The sequence below is a fragment of the Lontra canadensis genome, unplaced genomic scaffold (genome assembly GCF_010015895.1).
Source record: "Lontra canadensis isolate GAN:19392208 unplaced genomic scaffold, GSC_riverotter_1.0 scaffold26, whole genome shotgun sequence".
NCBI classification, from domain to species: domain Eukaryota; kingdom Metazoa; phylum Chordata; class Mammalia; order Carnivora; family Mustelidae; genus Lontra; species Lontra canadensis.
Genome location: NW_022631020.1, coordinates 16,855,658 through 16,872,133, shown reverse-complemented (window position 1 = coordinate 16,872,133; position 16,476 = coordinate 16,855,658). Strand labels below are relative to the sequence as shown.

Below are 16,476 nucleotides of genomic sequence, written 5' to 3'. Positions count from 1 at the left end.
ATGACATTTTTGGTTATCTCTTGGAATGTTTTTTGTTGATATTAAAAATTCTTAAAAAACAAGACAACATTCTATGAAAGGATACCACTATGCCTCTATTGTGTAGCAATCAAGTGGAGGCTTCCATCAGTTGTAGTCAACAAATCAATAATGAGGACTTACTGTATGCAGGGTTCCATATTAAACACTGAAAGGAGACACATATATCTTATCTTTCTCTGCAGCCCATGCCTGACGCCAGGGAAAGTAAGCCTAGAGAAAAAGCTGTAAAAAAGGGGTGAGTCAGCCAAGTGGCTAAAGTCTTTTGAAAGGAATGTTACAAAAGGACACAGAGATAGTCTGATACACAGATGAGCATGCACACTCTCACTCTCTGAAACTAAGTCAGATTTAAAAAAAAATTCTAGAAGACCAGGGGCGCCTGGCTGGCTCAGTGGGTTAAAGCCTCTGCCTTCGGCTCAGGTCATGATCCTAGGGTTCTGGGATCAGAGCCCCACATCGGGCTCTCCGCTCAGCAGGGAGCCTGCTTCCTTTCCTCTCTCTGCCTGCCTCTCGGCCTACTTGTGATCTCTGCCAAGTAAATAAATAAAATTTAAAAAAAATGAAAAAAAAATTCTAGAAGACCAGATGCTGATGGATAGTTTTTGTATCAATTTTTTTTCCTCCTGTCCCTATTTTAGGGTATGATGTTTCCACCTTCTACCTTTAGCATTTTAAACACATGCATAAGAGAAGCGTGCAGAAAGTGAAGCAAATCACCTCCATCTGTCCACTTGCCTGAAGCCAAGTTCCTAACTCGGAGTGAAAAGGGATATATGTATAGGTACAAAGTACCCATTATTTCTGGAAAAACATTGAATTATTGCAAATCCAAGACAAATGCAGTTACTTCAATTGAAAAATAAGCAAATGACCAGATCAGCAAAATGATCTCCAGATGGTCAATAAAGATATCAAAAAGAAGTTTAACTTTATTAATTTTATTAATTTATTAATTTATTACTCATCAGAGAAAGCCAAATTGAAATCACAATGAAATACAACTGTATTTTCATCATAATGGTTTAAATTAAATGGTTGAAATAAAAAAAAAGACACTATCAAATGTTTGAACATTTGGAATGTTTGAGCCATGGAATTCTCATATGCGTATGGAATTCTCATATGCTGATGAGAGGATGAGAGAAGGGAAAATTAGCATAACCATTTTGGAAAACTGTTTGGCAGTTTTCTGCTCAAGTTGAATATACATACATAAATATATATATTCACTCTAAAATCTAGCATATCCACTTGTAAGAATATACTCATCAGAAATAATTACATATATTCACCCAAACATATATAAGAATATTCTTAGCACTGTTGGTCATAGTAGCCTTGTTATGGGTTAAATTGTGCCTACCCCTCCCCCCAATTTATTTATTTATTGACTATTACAAAAGTTTATTTAACAAAAAAGTTCAATATGAAAATGCACACGACCTGATGTTTATATTGTAGTAAAACAGGTACTATGGAGAGGGGACATGTGGAAGCAGTTGATTCTTCTGATGAACACATCCATTGTATATACTCCTTCTAAGGCTTCTAACATGATGATACTAGTTCCTCGTATTACCACCATCCCAGTATTGTTCTGTTGCCCACTAGTTGCCATCTCCACACATTCATCTATCACAAGATTCATAAATGGAGCGAATCCCCGCAATATTCCTTGAACATGTCTGCCACCATTTAATTTCAGTTATAATTTCTTGTCCATAAATTTTTTCAACTCGGGAGGGTGAGCTTTGCTCATGGTGTCTACTCGGCAAGCTCAAAGATGCCTCCCCCCCGCCCCCAATTTATGTCTTGAAGTCCTAACCCCCAGTATCTCAGACTATGGCCTTATTTGGAAATAGGGTCATTGCAGATGTTATTAAAGTGAGGTCATAGTAGGGTGTAGCCCTGATCTGACTGATGACCTTTAAGAAGGGGAAACTTTGGACACACACACACACACACACACACACACACACACGCAAGGAGACTGCCATGTAAAGATGAAGGCAGAGGGTGGGGTAATGCTTTTACAAGACAAGGAATACCAAAGTCTGTCAGACAACCACCAGTAGCTAGGGGAAAGGCATGGGACAGATTTTCCCTTATATCCCTCCAAAGCAACCAACCCTGCTGACACTTGGTCTCAGACTTCAATCCTCCAGAACATGATATAATAAATTTCTGTTGCTCAAGAAACTCAATTTGAGATATTTTGTTATGGCAGCTCTAGGAAACTAATACAAGCCCCAAATTAGAAACAAGCCAAATGTCACAGTAAAACAGGTAAATAAAGTAGGGTGTATTCCTGCATTGGAGTACTATACAGCAACAAAAATGAACTAGCTACAACTACACTCAACTATATGGATAAATCTTAGGAATATAAAGTTAAGTAAAAAAATCAGACTCGAAAGCATACGTATAGTATGACTCCATGTATATAAATCAAATAGATAAATTAGCCAAAACGAATTTGTGGTGTTCCGAGTCAGGATTTTAGTTACTTTTGTACGGAAGAAGAGACAGGAATAGGGCCAAAGTTTCTTCTGAGGTTCTGGAAATATTCTATTTTTAAAAAATTTTTTATTTTAAAGGTTTTTATTTATTCATTTGTCAGCAAGAGGGAGCCCAAACAGAGGGAGAGGCAGGCAGAGGGAGAAGAAAGCTCCCTGCCGAGCAAGGAGCCCGACACTGGACTAGATCCCAGAACCATGGGATCATGACCTGAGCCAAAGGCAGATGCTTAACTGACTAAGCCACTGAGGTGTCCCAGAAATATTCTATTTCTTAATATGGGTCCTGGTTGCATGGGTTTGTTCGGTTTATAAAAAATCATTGAGCTGTACACTTACGAATTGCATACTTAACTAAAGTATGTGTATTTCAATAAAAAGTTGTTAAAGTGGAAAAAAAAAACCAAGAAAATCCCTTTTCCTTCAATTGTTTGTGTCCTTTGGTAAATTTCTTAAGACTCCAGGTGTCAATTTCCTAATACATAAAATGGTAGTAACAATAGTACTTATTCCTATTGTTGTGAAATACAGGGAGATAATATATATGATGCACTTGTCAAAGTGGCTCCCAGCATTTAATAAATGTTAGCTATCATTACCTTAATTATAATGATTGACAAATATACTATGGAGTAGTTTTACTTCTAGGTAAACAACTGGTGTATTTTCTATGGTTACACACATTGGAGTCTTTTATTTATTTTACGATGACTCATGCAGAGCATAAGCTGAGACACTTAGCCTAGAAAAAATATGATGTGGCCTAACTTGGGAGGCCTAACCAGCTTCTGGGTTTTTTGACATAATCTCTGCCATCTCTAAATTGTATTTATTACACATTTTAACTGTAAAAGGTGTTAAACTTCACTTTTTTTCTGCAGTCACTAGAAAGGAAAAGAACCTCCAGGATTAATACTATTTTATATTTGTTTGGTTGCATTTCATTTGAGCTTCCCAACCAGTGAGACAGCTAGGGAAGGAATTTGTATTCTGATATTTAAGATGAGCAAACCAGCTCAGCCGGTTAAATGACTTGCTCAGTAGCTGCATTGCTAAGTTGTGTAGAGCTGGGACCAAAACTATAAGAAAATTATGTAGATAATTCAGGAAGTAAAAGAAGGAGGATAATTTAAGATGAATAGTAAGAATCTTTGCTTGAGCAATGATGCCCAGTGGAACTTTCTGTGATGATGTAAATGTTCTTTATTTGCTCTGTTCAACACACTAGCCCCTATGCACTTTTGGCTGGTGTCACCCAGGAACCAAGTTTTTAATATTAATTTAAATGTAAATGGTCATGTGTAACTATCGTATGTATATGCAACTGTATCGTTTCCAGGAATCATGGCCAAAAGGTTGGGGATGCACCGAGAGCTGGCATCCTGTTCACTTTACCTGTCTAGGTCATCTTATCTGAATGGACATGCATGTATGGGGTTGGGATTGTTTGGTTTTTAAGCATGTATGTATACAACTAATGTTAGGTATCTATTGTATGTTTGAAGATTGTCTTTTGGGAGGGCTTATTTACTGCATTTTAAAAAGTAGATATTCATAGGGAACCTGCTGCTAAACCAATTTTTAGACAACCTTCTTCTGGGTCGGGGTTTCGTAGTTAGCAAAGGAGCTCCCTTGCTGCGATCTATTGAAAGTCAACCCTCAACACTAGGGTTTAAAAAATAATAATAAGAAGAAAAAAAAAGAGAAAAAATATCTAATATATGTTTATAAAATAAAAATTAATCAAACAAAAGAAGTGGCTGTTTTACTTTTTCAAAAGCAGCAAACCCTGAGAGAATTAGCAACGATCTTAGAATTTTATCCTGTTAGGTGGCAATACATTTGACTATATTTCTTCCAAAAAAAATGTTGAGTTCATATTGAGCTCATGATATGTTTATGTTCTATATTTAGTTTTATTAGTTCTGTTTCAGAGGGCTCTTTCTTGTTGGATGTGGTAGGAACATCAACGGAACATCAATGGAGTATTTTTTATTGTTTTATGAATTACCACATTTAAACGACGCTGGAAGTGGGGTGATAGATTCACAGATAATCACTTCAAGGCTGCATTTACCTCTCTGAGCCTCAGTTTTGATATATCCAAAACGAAGTTTTTGGAATAGGTGACTAGGAATGTCCCCAGAAAAGCTAAAGTTTTATGAATCTATGAAAACACACATTTCTCTCTTTTCCAGATAGTTGGGTTCTAAGGAAATTTCAGTGGTCTGTAAGTAAGCCAAATCATCTGTTCCTTCAAACCAAAAAAAAATTAAATTTGATTTTCTACTCTATGTGCTATATTTGCATGTACACATGTGTTTTTGTAATATTTAAGTTTTTTATTTTTTAATGTATTTATATTTTTAAAAAATATTTTATTTATTTATTTGGCAGAGAGAGCAAGATCACAATAGACAGAGAGGCAGGCAGAGAGAGAGGGGGAAGCAGGCGCCCCGCTGAGCAGAGAGCCTGATGCGGGGCTGGATCCCAGGACCCTGAGATCATGACCTGACCTGAAGGCACAGGCCCAGCCCACTGAGCCACCCAGGTACCTCTTCTTCCAAGTTTTTACTTTCTCTACGAGGCCTGTTATTTTGCCTGCCTGGCATCCATCCACCCTTTTTCTAGATCAAATTTAACCTGGAGACAAGGGGCGCCTGGGTGGCTCAGTGGGTTAAAGCCTCTGCCTTCAGCTCCGGTCATGATCTCAGGGTCCTGGGATTGAGCCTTGTATCAGGCTCTCTGCTCAGCGGGGAGCCTGCTTTCCCTCCTCTCTTGCCTGTCTTTCTGCCTACTTGTAATCTCTCTCTGTCAAATAAATAAATAAAATATTTTTTAAAAAGTCAATATCTGAATGCTATGATCGAATGTTTGTGTCCCTTTCCCCCAAATTCAAATATTGAAAATCTAATGCCCAATTTGATGTGTTAGGTGGTGTATCTTTGGGAGGTGATTAGGTCCAGAGGCATGGGATTAATGCCATTATAAAAGAGTCCCTAGATAGATCCCTCATGGCCCCTTCTGCCTTGTGAGGATCCAATGAGAAGCTGGCAGTCTGAAACCTGAAAAGGGGCACTTACTAGAACCCAACCATGCTGGCATCCTGATATTGGCCTTCTGGCCTTGAGAGCTATGAGAAATAAATATCTGTTAATAAGCTATCCAATCTATGGTGTTTTGTTATAGCAGTCCAAACAGACTAAATACTATAAGGAAGAAGGTTTGAGGTTGAGGTCTTTACCTTTATTAGGGAAATCATACCAGATTTCTCAGTGATCATTCTTCATAAGCAGAATTTATAGACATTTCATGGGAACTTTACATATTATTGACAGGTGAAGTGGGACAGTATATTTTATTTATATTTTTTTATCATATCTAGCAGATATAAGAGAAACTTCCTTCTTTCATTATCTTGGCTTACTTTGGCTCTGTCAGTCCACTCACTTTTCTCTCCCTATTTGAATCTTAAGACCAGGAAATGGGTACGAATTTCTTCTTAGTTCTGGAAAGGCAACATCTTGTGAGTCACTCCATCTAAATACTGTCATCATTTTGTCCCTTCAGATATTGAATGCCCTTTATGCTCACTACTGAAGCCAGGCAACTTTACCATATGGAAACCTTATTGTCGTACTGTGTTGTTAACTATGAAGAGCATTCTGACTTCAGATGATTTAACAAATGAGGCCTGGTTCTTGTTATGGAAGAGTGTTTAACATGTTAAGAATACCTTGATATATAGAAGACATTTTTCTCTCCTAGTATTTTCTGCACACACCTACACCCACATATACACACAAATAGTATTTGTCTTCTTACACAATGATCTTGCATTAGTCAGTCAAGAGAAACGTGTCATAATAGGCAAGATGCTCAGTGCCAGCCCTGCTCTTCTGTGATGAAAGTGATTATCAGGCTTGCAGAGAAAACAGGAGACAAAAAAGCACATAAAGTCCTGCTTTAATATGGTCAAAGAACAGCCTTCTGTATGCAAGGTAAAGCAAAGAGCGTATTAATAACTTATGATTTAGCCCAATTTAAAATAAGTAATCCCTAAGGCAAAATGGCTGCGGATTTGCTTACATTTGTTGCTCATGACTAAACAAACAATGAAAATGCTAAATAAAAATAGTGTTAGGACACCTTCTCAGAATTCAGATCTTTTCTAATTGCTACCTGGTGATGCCTCCATATATAATAGTACATATATAAAATAAGTCTGATAGGAAATACTTAATATGGATATTTATTTTAATCTCTAAGCTTAGTCTCTGGTACTTTTCTTTCTCCCTTTGCTCGCTCTCTCTCTCTCTCTCTTTATCCTTTATTGTATAGAGACTATTTCAGCTTGTAGTATTTAAATAAACATGTGATAGTCAGTTTTCTGTGTCAACTTGGTTAGGCTATACTCCAATTACTCACTCAAACACTAATCTAGGCGTTGCTGTGAGAGTAGCTTCCAGATATGATAATCAAAGTCCAAAATTGTTGACTTTAAGTGAAGGAGATTATTTTGTATAATCTGGGTGGACTTGATTTAATCTGTTGAAAGGTCGAGAGCAGAACTGAGGCTTCTCTGAGGAAGAAGAAATTCTGTCTATAGACAGCAGCTTCTAGAATTCTTCTAGAGTTCCAGCGGCCTGTACTATGGATTTTGGAGGCTTAGCTAGACCTCGCAATAGTGTAAGCCAATTCCTTGCAATGAATCTCTTAATATGTATGTTTACTGGTTCTTTTTCTTAGGTTGAACCCTGATTGATAAAAAAACATTAGCTGTATTTTAGGTTCTTCCAACATAGTGTATGAGAATAAAGAGAGGAAAAGGAAGTAGATACCTGATTGTCAAATTGCTCACTTAGATCTTCTCTCTAAAATTACAGAGCTGAAAAGATGATAGGAATTTCAGAAACAGTTAAATAAGGAAAACTATGTGAAACTAAATTGAGGTCCAAGCCTCCAAACTGCTTAAAAGATCCATATACATGGTAACAGAGATGAAACGTTGGGGTAGTAATTATGCTTATTTTCATTTACCAAAGTGGCGATAATTTCTTGTATTTTCTAAAACCTAGTTTAGAATTTAGTGTACAGAAAACAATGGCTAGTGAATTTTTATTATGTAGAGATAGAAATCTTCACAGAATGCAATTTTATCTCTTTCAATCATTCTCTAGGTAATTATGCAAAATCATTTATATTCCAAATACAATTAACTATTAGGACCTATGGTCACACTTACCATCAGCAACTACTTGAGGAGTAGTTCTATGTTGCATGTTCTATGCTGTCTGTTGAAGTGATAAAACACTAAAAATCACTGAAGAAGGAAGGAAATTTTGGAGCATTTGCCTACCTGTGATTTAGGCCTGTGTGGAAAGCCATCTGCAGGCAATAGCATGTCTGTCCACTGCTCTTTAATTGGTGGGAATATCAACAATCTTGGCACATGTATATGCAGTTTAGCATACTCCGTTTGAACCGAGAGGAGACTATGGAGGGTGTAAGAAATCAGTTTACCTCTGGCGGGAATGACTCTGCTTCTGGGAAGATAGGAAGGAGTCCAGTGAGAAAGTATCTCCCAGGAAAAGGGGTTCCTGAGACTCGAAAGCATCACTCTACAGAAAGCATCAAAGTTATTTTTGGGGTACCTGGGTGGCTCAGTGTGTTAAACCTCTGCCTTCGGCTCAGGTCATGATCTCAGGGTCCTGGAATCGAGTCCCGCATTGGGCTCTCTGCTCAGCAGGGAGCCTGCTCCCCGCCCCCACCTTTCTCTCTGGCTGCCTCTCTGCCTATTGTGATCTCTCTCTGTCAAATAAATAAAATCTTTTAGAAAAAAAGTTATTCTTAGTGGGAAGACGTTATGTTCACATGAGAAAATGGTAATGATGGGGGGTACCGGGGGTTATTCTGGAGGTGAAACATCAATTATGTGAAAGGACCTTTGTAGTCATTTCACGCAATTTTGATATTGACAATGTTCTATCACTTTACATTTTGCCACTTGTCTAGTTTGGGTTCTCCAGGAAGCAAATGCAGATATGAAGTTATGAGTGCAAGAGATTTATTGGGGAGTTAACATCTGTGAAAGGAAAAAGGACCGAGCAGGGAGATTCATTACAACACACTGCAGAGCTAACAAAGGCTCTGCCAGTTTAGCAGGGCATTCTGAAGCAAAGATTGCCCCTTAAAAGAGTCAGTGCTAGGCAAAAGTGATTCAACCTGTACAACACCACTCAATGACCAGATGCCACGCTGAAAATAACAAACATCTCAGGTTGAAAACTGAAGGAAACCTTGACATAGCTAACAAGTGGAGGTTGTTGGTTAATCACACTCCTTGCAACTGGTCAGAGCATTTTCTGGATGGGGCATCTTGGCAGTTTATCTCCATGTCTGCCCCAGCACTGCAATGTGGCACTCATGAAATTATAGTTGGCTGTGTATTTGGAGATGAAAATTGATTAGGCGAAAAGTGTATTAAAATTCTAACTTTCCACTTGAAGTAGTTTATAAAGAGGCACACTACCACCAATTCCTTAGGTAACTTGAGTTGTCACCATGGAAAGACCAGGGATTGAATATATGGGATTTTGCTTAAATCCTCTAAAATGATAAGAATATTGTTACTCCCATTTCATCCCGAATAAGTTCCTCTTAGGGGACGGTATAGGGCCTCCACTTGCGATGGCCTATTACAGGTCCCACTGGCTTAGTTGTGCAATAGATAAAAGGAGCTCAGAGTGGCTCTTTTGGGGATGATGAGAAAAACATCATTTATTTCATATAGATCAAGAAGGTGGATTTAAAGAATCCATTTTTTTTTAAGGGCATATTATAGCATAGGGCTTAATATGGAGGTGACTCTGGAGTCTGTGACCACTTGATAGTGATTTGGCTTTTGACAACTTCCTGAACCTCTTGAGGTCTTACTTACCTGATTTGTTAAACAGGAATTATAATCGTGCTTACATCATGGATATGTTGTGAGGATAAAATGATATAACACATGCAGCCCCTGGCTTGGGAAGGGTTCAATATCTATTAGTTATTATACTTCTTTTCCCTCTTCCTCTTCCTCTTTTTCACTGAAAAAGTGCTTTTCTGTTGATTTCTGTCATTTGCTCTCTAGATTAGCAAAATGTTCACAGAACTTGGGAGGAGGGTAAAACTGAAAGAATCGGCTACCCTGACAGGATTCAGGATGTTGACTTCTGTGTCAGGTCTTTAGCTTTCACCATTATGTTCTCAGTTATTAGTACTATTCTGGGTGTGTTAGGCATAAAAAAATAGCCTCTGCCCTGAGTAGTAGTGTATTTCAGAAACAACAAATAGACATATAAATGATTAATGAAAACACAAGCACATATAAAATTAAGTTCTAAAGGAACAGTATAGGCCATAAGTGATGCAGGAATATAATTTCATTTTGCTGACACTGTCTGCTGTTTTGACCATGAAAGATGATATCATTTGGGGTGAAATTGTGAGGGTGACCTCTTGTATAATAATACAATAAAATGTCCTATTTCATCGTCTTCAGATATGAAAAATATGAACTTAGATCAAAAGAAAACAAGTTTAAAGACATTTAAGTATGATATTATTACCTCTTTTTATTGTTAGCCTATTCATGCTCTCTACCACTAATGTGCCAGGATGGTAAAAACAGGAAGAACTGGTCAATGCTTTGAATAAAATTGTCAAGAAGGCTTAAATTTTTGGGGGGATGATCTCTCAATGAGTTTCTGTCTTTATTGTATTTTTGCTACTTTAACTAGCTGATCAGGCTCATTCAGTGGCCTTTTTCATTCCATGAAGTAAAGTAAAAGAGATAGCTGGGCCAGATTATGTGGGATCATAGTTTTCAGGGCATAGAAAGCTGGTCTATGGGTTAAAAGATACTTTATCCTATCATACTCTTCTACTTCCTAGGGAAATACGCTTTGTGGCCTTTGGGAGATACTCACACATAGTAGGTCATGTATGGTTAACCAGACAATGAGACGGTCTTACAATGTTGCATACAAAGTGATTCCTTACTGTTAGATCCTTCGAAATTATTGGAGTATGATGACAAAACAGCCCTATCTCAGTATTTTTTTGTATCCTTCTAGTAACCTAGGGCTCTTTAGAGGCCACCTTCCTACGGGAGATATTAAAGCTATGATTGAAGAGTCCCTGTTAGATTCTTAAAACTCATACTGTAACCAAGAGGCGGTTACTATTAGTGAGGTATCCCTTACCTCACTAATGATTTTGAATGCGCGTTATAGGAACTCCCTAGAGACGGATCTCCCTGCATTGTCCTATGCTGGGTGGGGGATTAGAAGACGTGTTGGGTAAATGGGTGACCTGTCCTCAGGTGTTCTGGGTACGCATTCCCTTTCTCCTCAACTCTGGTCTTTGCGTGGTGTGACTGTGCCCGCCGGTGGCTGCGCGAAACCCGTCCAATAGAAAAGATGCTTTAAGGCCAGTGATATATATATATATATTTTTTTTTCCGTTCGCTTTGCCACCGCCCCCTCTGGAAAACCTAAACGGTTCCCCGGACTTGTCTTACTTTTCCATCTCCTCCCACCCAGCCCAACCCCCCCTGCTCGCGACGCGAATGGGACGCCTGAGGACCCAATGAGCATGCGCAACCATTCCGAGCATGCTCAGTAGCGCGCGCGGCGTTCTGGGGCTTCACCTCGCGGTGGCGGACGCGGAGGTTTCCGCGGCTGCTGCGGGAGCGACAGGAAGTGAAGCGGCCCGGCCGGGCAACCGCGGCGGCAGAAGCAGAGGCGGAAGGGGCGCTGCGGCAACGACGTCGGCGACGGGGGTGGACGAGGGGGTCGAGCACCGAGAGGACTCGCCCGCTCGGAAGCCGGATCCCGAGCCGGGCAGGATGGATCATCACCAGCCAGGAACTGGCCGCTACCAGGTGGTGAGTTCCTGCGCCCCCGCCCCGGCTTCCTGCCCGGCCCTGGACCCGGGGACTGTTCCCGTGGACGACCAGGGAGTCCCCTTATTCGGGCTAAAAACTAACTTAATTTTCTTCTTTTTTTTCCTTACACCTCTCCTTTTGGAGCTTGCCTCTGACTCCTTCGAGACCCCTCGACCCAAGGCTGCTCCTATCTTCCCACCCCTCTCCCGTACAGTATACCTTGCTGTAGGACACGCTCCGTCCCCCGCTTTCTACAACTTATATTTGTTTTACTTCTCACTTTCTCGATCATTTCCTTATTCCCTGTCCCAGTCACAAATGAGACATTTCCAGTGGATTGTCTTCTGGACATGGTTTTGAGTTCACATATCTGCTGGGAAGATGATCGCCGTCATAAATGGAGCGGGTAGAGGGGAGGGAGGTGTAAGCGCGATGTAGGGTGGGATGTGGATTCGGTGAGAAATGTGGGTTGAAAAAATTGTGTAACTATAGAGAATAATGGTGCTGATCTCGTGTCTCAGCTCTAGTTAACCTTGTCATTGTGTCCTCCTTCATTTTGTTAGTATTAAAAGTGACTGTTTTTTCCTATTCCGACTTGTTGGGGGGGTAGGAGAGGAAACAGTTTTACTAGGAAAAAATGGAAATCTTGTTTGAAAAATTATTTTTCACTAAATACAGGGTTTTCCATTCAACCACATAAGCCTTTGTATGTTAGAATGAGTGAAAAGTGTCCCTCTCTGTTTTCAGTGTCAATTTTTCAAACGTTGTTTTTCCTCTAGTGTTAATTATGGTCCTGGAATTGGAGGTTTCTATTGTAAACCCTCTTACAAATGGACTCAGCAGTAGTTGACTCTATTGTTGTTAGTAGGTAGCCTGTTAACAATATAAACTTTCAGATGGCAATTAAGTTAAACCTTTTTACTGAGGAAGAGGAGGAAAACGTTAATATGTAGCATTGATGGTGCAATTAATAGTACTGTTTATGAAATTTTACAAATATAGAGATTTCACTCTTAAGTATGTATCTGCACATGTGAGCCTTAGTTGTGAACTAAGAATTTCTTTTAATGATTGCATTTTGACAAATATGAAGGCCACTGAAAGATGAAATCCCAACATATGTGATTTTGCGTTTTTCTGAGATAAAAGCTCATGATGCTTTAATTTCATGTGCTATACAGCTTGTAAATCTTCGAATGATCTGTGTTGAATTTTGTGAAAATTTGTATTTTCAGAATGCTTTGGAAAAAATTGCTGCCAGTATGGAAGGCATTTTCCAATTGTCAGTGTATACACTTTTGATAGTTTATTTTTTGTTTTTAAAGGTATTCTTATTTTTGCAGATGTTAGCTAAAGTAAAATTCAGTAGGTTAATATTGAATACTATTTCCATTGTCTTTTTTCTAATCTCTTTTCTTTCTTGTTCCTGTTTTTTCCCTTAAAGGCATTAGCTGATTTGAAGTCTTTCTCTTTGGGGATTTTACTTATCAGAATCAACCATGTTCTCATACACAAGTCACTACTCAACATTTTTAACTGATATAGTTGTGCCTTAAAATAATTTGTTATATTGTCATATTTGCTTTCAGTTAGGACTTGACTTAATTATCATGAAAAAAAAATTACTAACCAATGTTTTAGGATATTTTTTCCCTTTTCTCTACAACAATAAGTGGACAGTATCATATTTTATTGCATTTCCCCCCCTCAATTGGAGATGTGTCCTACATAGACTTAGAAATAGACTTTGATTGGGTGGAAGCATTCCTTCAGAGCAGAGGGCAAAAATTTGTATTTTTAAAGTGACTGTTCACTTTAAGTAGGTATGATACTGATTTGTTTTCTTTGTAAGGCAAAGTATTTGGGAATCTAAGTATAGTTTAAATTTGGATGTTAATTCCTCTTGCTGTGTAATTACATGATTATTTCATTTGTCTAGTATAACTCTTGGTTTTATTGAGAATGGCCTGATGAATAACTATATCTAGTTATTCCAAAGAAGCAGCTGAATTGGTGCCTAGTAGACTTTTTGTCTAGGGACAGATCTGCAGCTCTGGTTTGTTTATGTGATGAACACAACTGCTGTGTTGCTGTCTTTAGCTCAGTTTTTTTGAAAACTCTGGAATGATTAATAGATCATTGAGCAGCAGTAAACAGTTTCAGTAGTTGAGTGTTTAGAGATGACTAAGTAGGAGACAGGCACTTTGGGGTGAGATAGTATGTGATGTTAATTTATCACTGATTGATAGAGGAAAAGTTAGCTTTCTGTATTGGAAAGCTGGTGGTGATGCCCAGGACCATCAGAATGACTCAGTATCATTAACCTATGCACAGGTTATATGTGGAAACTGGTTTTTCTGTGGTCTTTTCTTCCTTCTCTTGTTAATGTGGATCTGAATTTTGTTAAGTAAAGCAGTAGAAAACAATGTAGAGCTATAAAAACCTTAATTATTACCCTTCTAATTTCAGCCAAAGCTAGGTATGCCCTATAGTTTCCTTGTGTTAAGGGGAATTAAGTCTCATTTGGTAGAAAATGAGCAATGTTGCCAAACTATGTAGTAGTTGCTTTGGCTTGAAGCTGTTAGGCCACATTCTAACTTTGATGTTCTCTCTTTTAAAGGATTATGTACCTGAACCAAGCTGACTACTGAGGTTTCAAAGATAATTCTGTATACAGGTCAGGTTGGCACTGTTGATTGTAGCAGTAGTTTCCCAAACTGTTTTCCAGAATATGATAATAGATGGTCTTAGAAGATTTATGACCTATATTAGCATGTTAAAACATATTTGCATATTAAAACCATGAGAATTCTGCAGTAGAGACAATCCTTTGGATTGTTTGACCTAGCTCTTCCTAAATTTTGATCACGGAATTTTGAAGAAAATTTTAAGATTATCATTTCCAAAATGTTAATTTTTCTGTGAACATAATGAAGTTTTCATACTGCAGGGGTCTAGGTACTTTGGTCTTTTATCTGAAGAATTAGAGTTGTCCTTGATAAATCAGCTGAGAAGAAGATTGACTATTGATAGTTAAAAAACCCCCAAGTTTTAAAAGTATCTGGGCTTGTATTTAGGTTATGCTGTTTACAGCTTGTGAGTGCTTAGCTTATTTAGTTTACTTAATGTATGAAGCCTTAGTTTCATCATATTAGTACCTACCTCATAAGGATTAGTACGAGATGTATATGTTGTAATATATGTAAAAGATATAATACAGAGGCCATTACATGATAAATAATATGAGTAACATAAGGTATATAAAGTGTTATGTATATTTCAGTTTTTGTTTGTGACCACTTTTGTGTCTTTTTTTACACAGCAACATGAATATCAAGTAGTTCTTTGTTGCTCATTTCAACTACTGCGCAAAGTCTTAAATGTGATTTTACCATATTTATAGACTAATAAGTTAGTTTTGTTAATGTTTAATTGTTGCTAGCAGAAAACAGGAGACTTCCAGATCAGAAACACTAGCATTATTACTCATAGCACAGCAAGCTGCATGAACGTCAGCATTTTTGTGTAGGTTTTCCTTATACCCAGGTCCCATCAGGGTGATGAGTCTGGATGGATGCACGTAGTGGGTCACAATGGAGTAACTCAGGACCAAGGTTCCAGCACTTTTAGCAAGCAGCAAACATTTGAGCGAGCAACAAGCATACTCTCCCTTGGAGTATAATTATGTGCTGTGGTAAACTTGACCTTCTTTGTTGCCTAGGTGACTTATTACAAGAATCCACTCAGTATCAGGAAGTAGATAAGTTTTGCAGACTTTCACACTCAGCAAAAATAGGCAGGGACTGTCAGGCCTATGGCAGACAACCTTACTCAATAGTACATGTTCTTGATGAGATAGTGGATGGGGAGTTTTAGGTGTAGTGGTTACTTTTGTTTTCCATGTTAAAGAAATACTTCAGTCTCTTATATTGCTCTCTAGTTTTTGCTTTCTTGGCTCACCTCTATTTCTTTGATCCTCACTTGTTTGTTTCCTTTGAATTTATCAGTATTCTTTATCTGGTTTATATTCTTACCACACCACTTTTACATCATCGGTGTTTCCCATTGCTTAATCTAAGAGGTATTTTTCTGTGTTCATCTTGCTTGATTTCTGTTACATTGACACTGGGAACTTCCTTTCTCCTTGAAACTCCTTATTCCTGATAGGAAGAAGCTTTCTACTATTCTCTGACTTCTCTTTGTGAACTCATTTTGTACTTTTTAAATGTTAATACTGTCTGTGACATCGACTATTGTTAAGAGCCTACTTACTACTTTCTCCCTTCATCTGACCATCCTTCTGTGTCTTTTGCACTGTGAGTCATATTTATAGAGCATAACTTAGTATATCATCCTTTTTATTTCTGAATAGTATTTCATTGTATAAATTGACTGCACTACAGTTTATTCATCCATTGCTCTGTTGATGGACATTTGGATTGTTTCCAGTTTTTGGCTATTATGGATAAAGCTGGTAGAAATATTTTTGTACAAATCTTTTTATCAACATACATTTTTATTTCTCTCAGGTGGAATTACTGAGTAATAGGATAGGTGTACATTTACTTTTATAAGACACCACCAGACTTTTTTCCAAGTTGTACATTTTACACTTGTACCAACAATGTATGAAATTTTGGTTGCTCCACCAACTTGCCAAATCTTGGTGTTGTCAGTCTTTTTAATTTTGGCCATTTTGATTGGAATTTTGAAATCTAAATTTCTGGTTTTCAACATACAAGTTCCTTGAATGGACCTTTCCATACCTGTACAGTACAGTATCTTAGCAGTTCCTCCTCTTAATGTTTAGGCACTAACTTCTCTTTTCTAGCAGGACCTCCTTATTACTTGTTCTTCAGCCATGATGTCTTCTCTTTTACTTCTTTGATTTTACGTATGTTTATTTCTCATCTGCAGCTCTGTACCACACCACGCTGGTTTGTTTGCTTGTTCTTAAATGTAAAAACTCCTACAGAACTATAATTG

The 16,476-nt window shown here is 38.1% G+C and overlaps 1 protein-coding gene and 1 pseudogene across 1 annotated transcript in view; one reads left to right on the top strand and one right to left on the bottom strand.

The window, feature by feature from the left end:
• Positions 1–1,492: 1,492 nt before the first annotated feature.
• LOC116871527 lies at positions 1,493–1,827 on the bottom strand (annotated as a pseudogene).
• Positions 1,828–11,157: 9,330 nt separating this feature from the next.
• The window catches only part of NDFIP2 (Nedd4 family interacting protein 2), a 65,215-nt gene continuing 59,896 nt past the window's right edge, over positions 11,158–16,476 (top strand). Inside the window, 1 exon segment of the mRNA XM_032864172.1 lies at positions 11,158–11,490. Within this exon segment, the coding sequence (XP_032720063.1) occupies positions 11,173–11,490 (318 nt within the window). The 5' untranslated portion in view covers positions 11,158–11,172.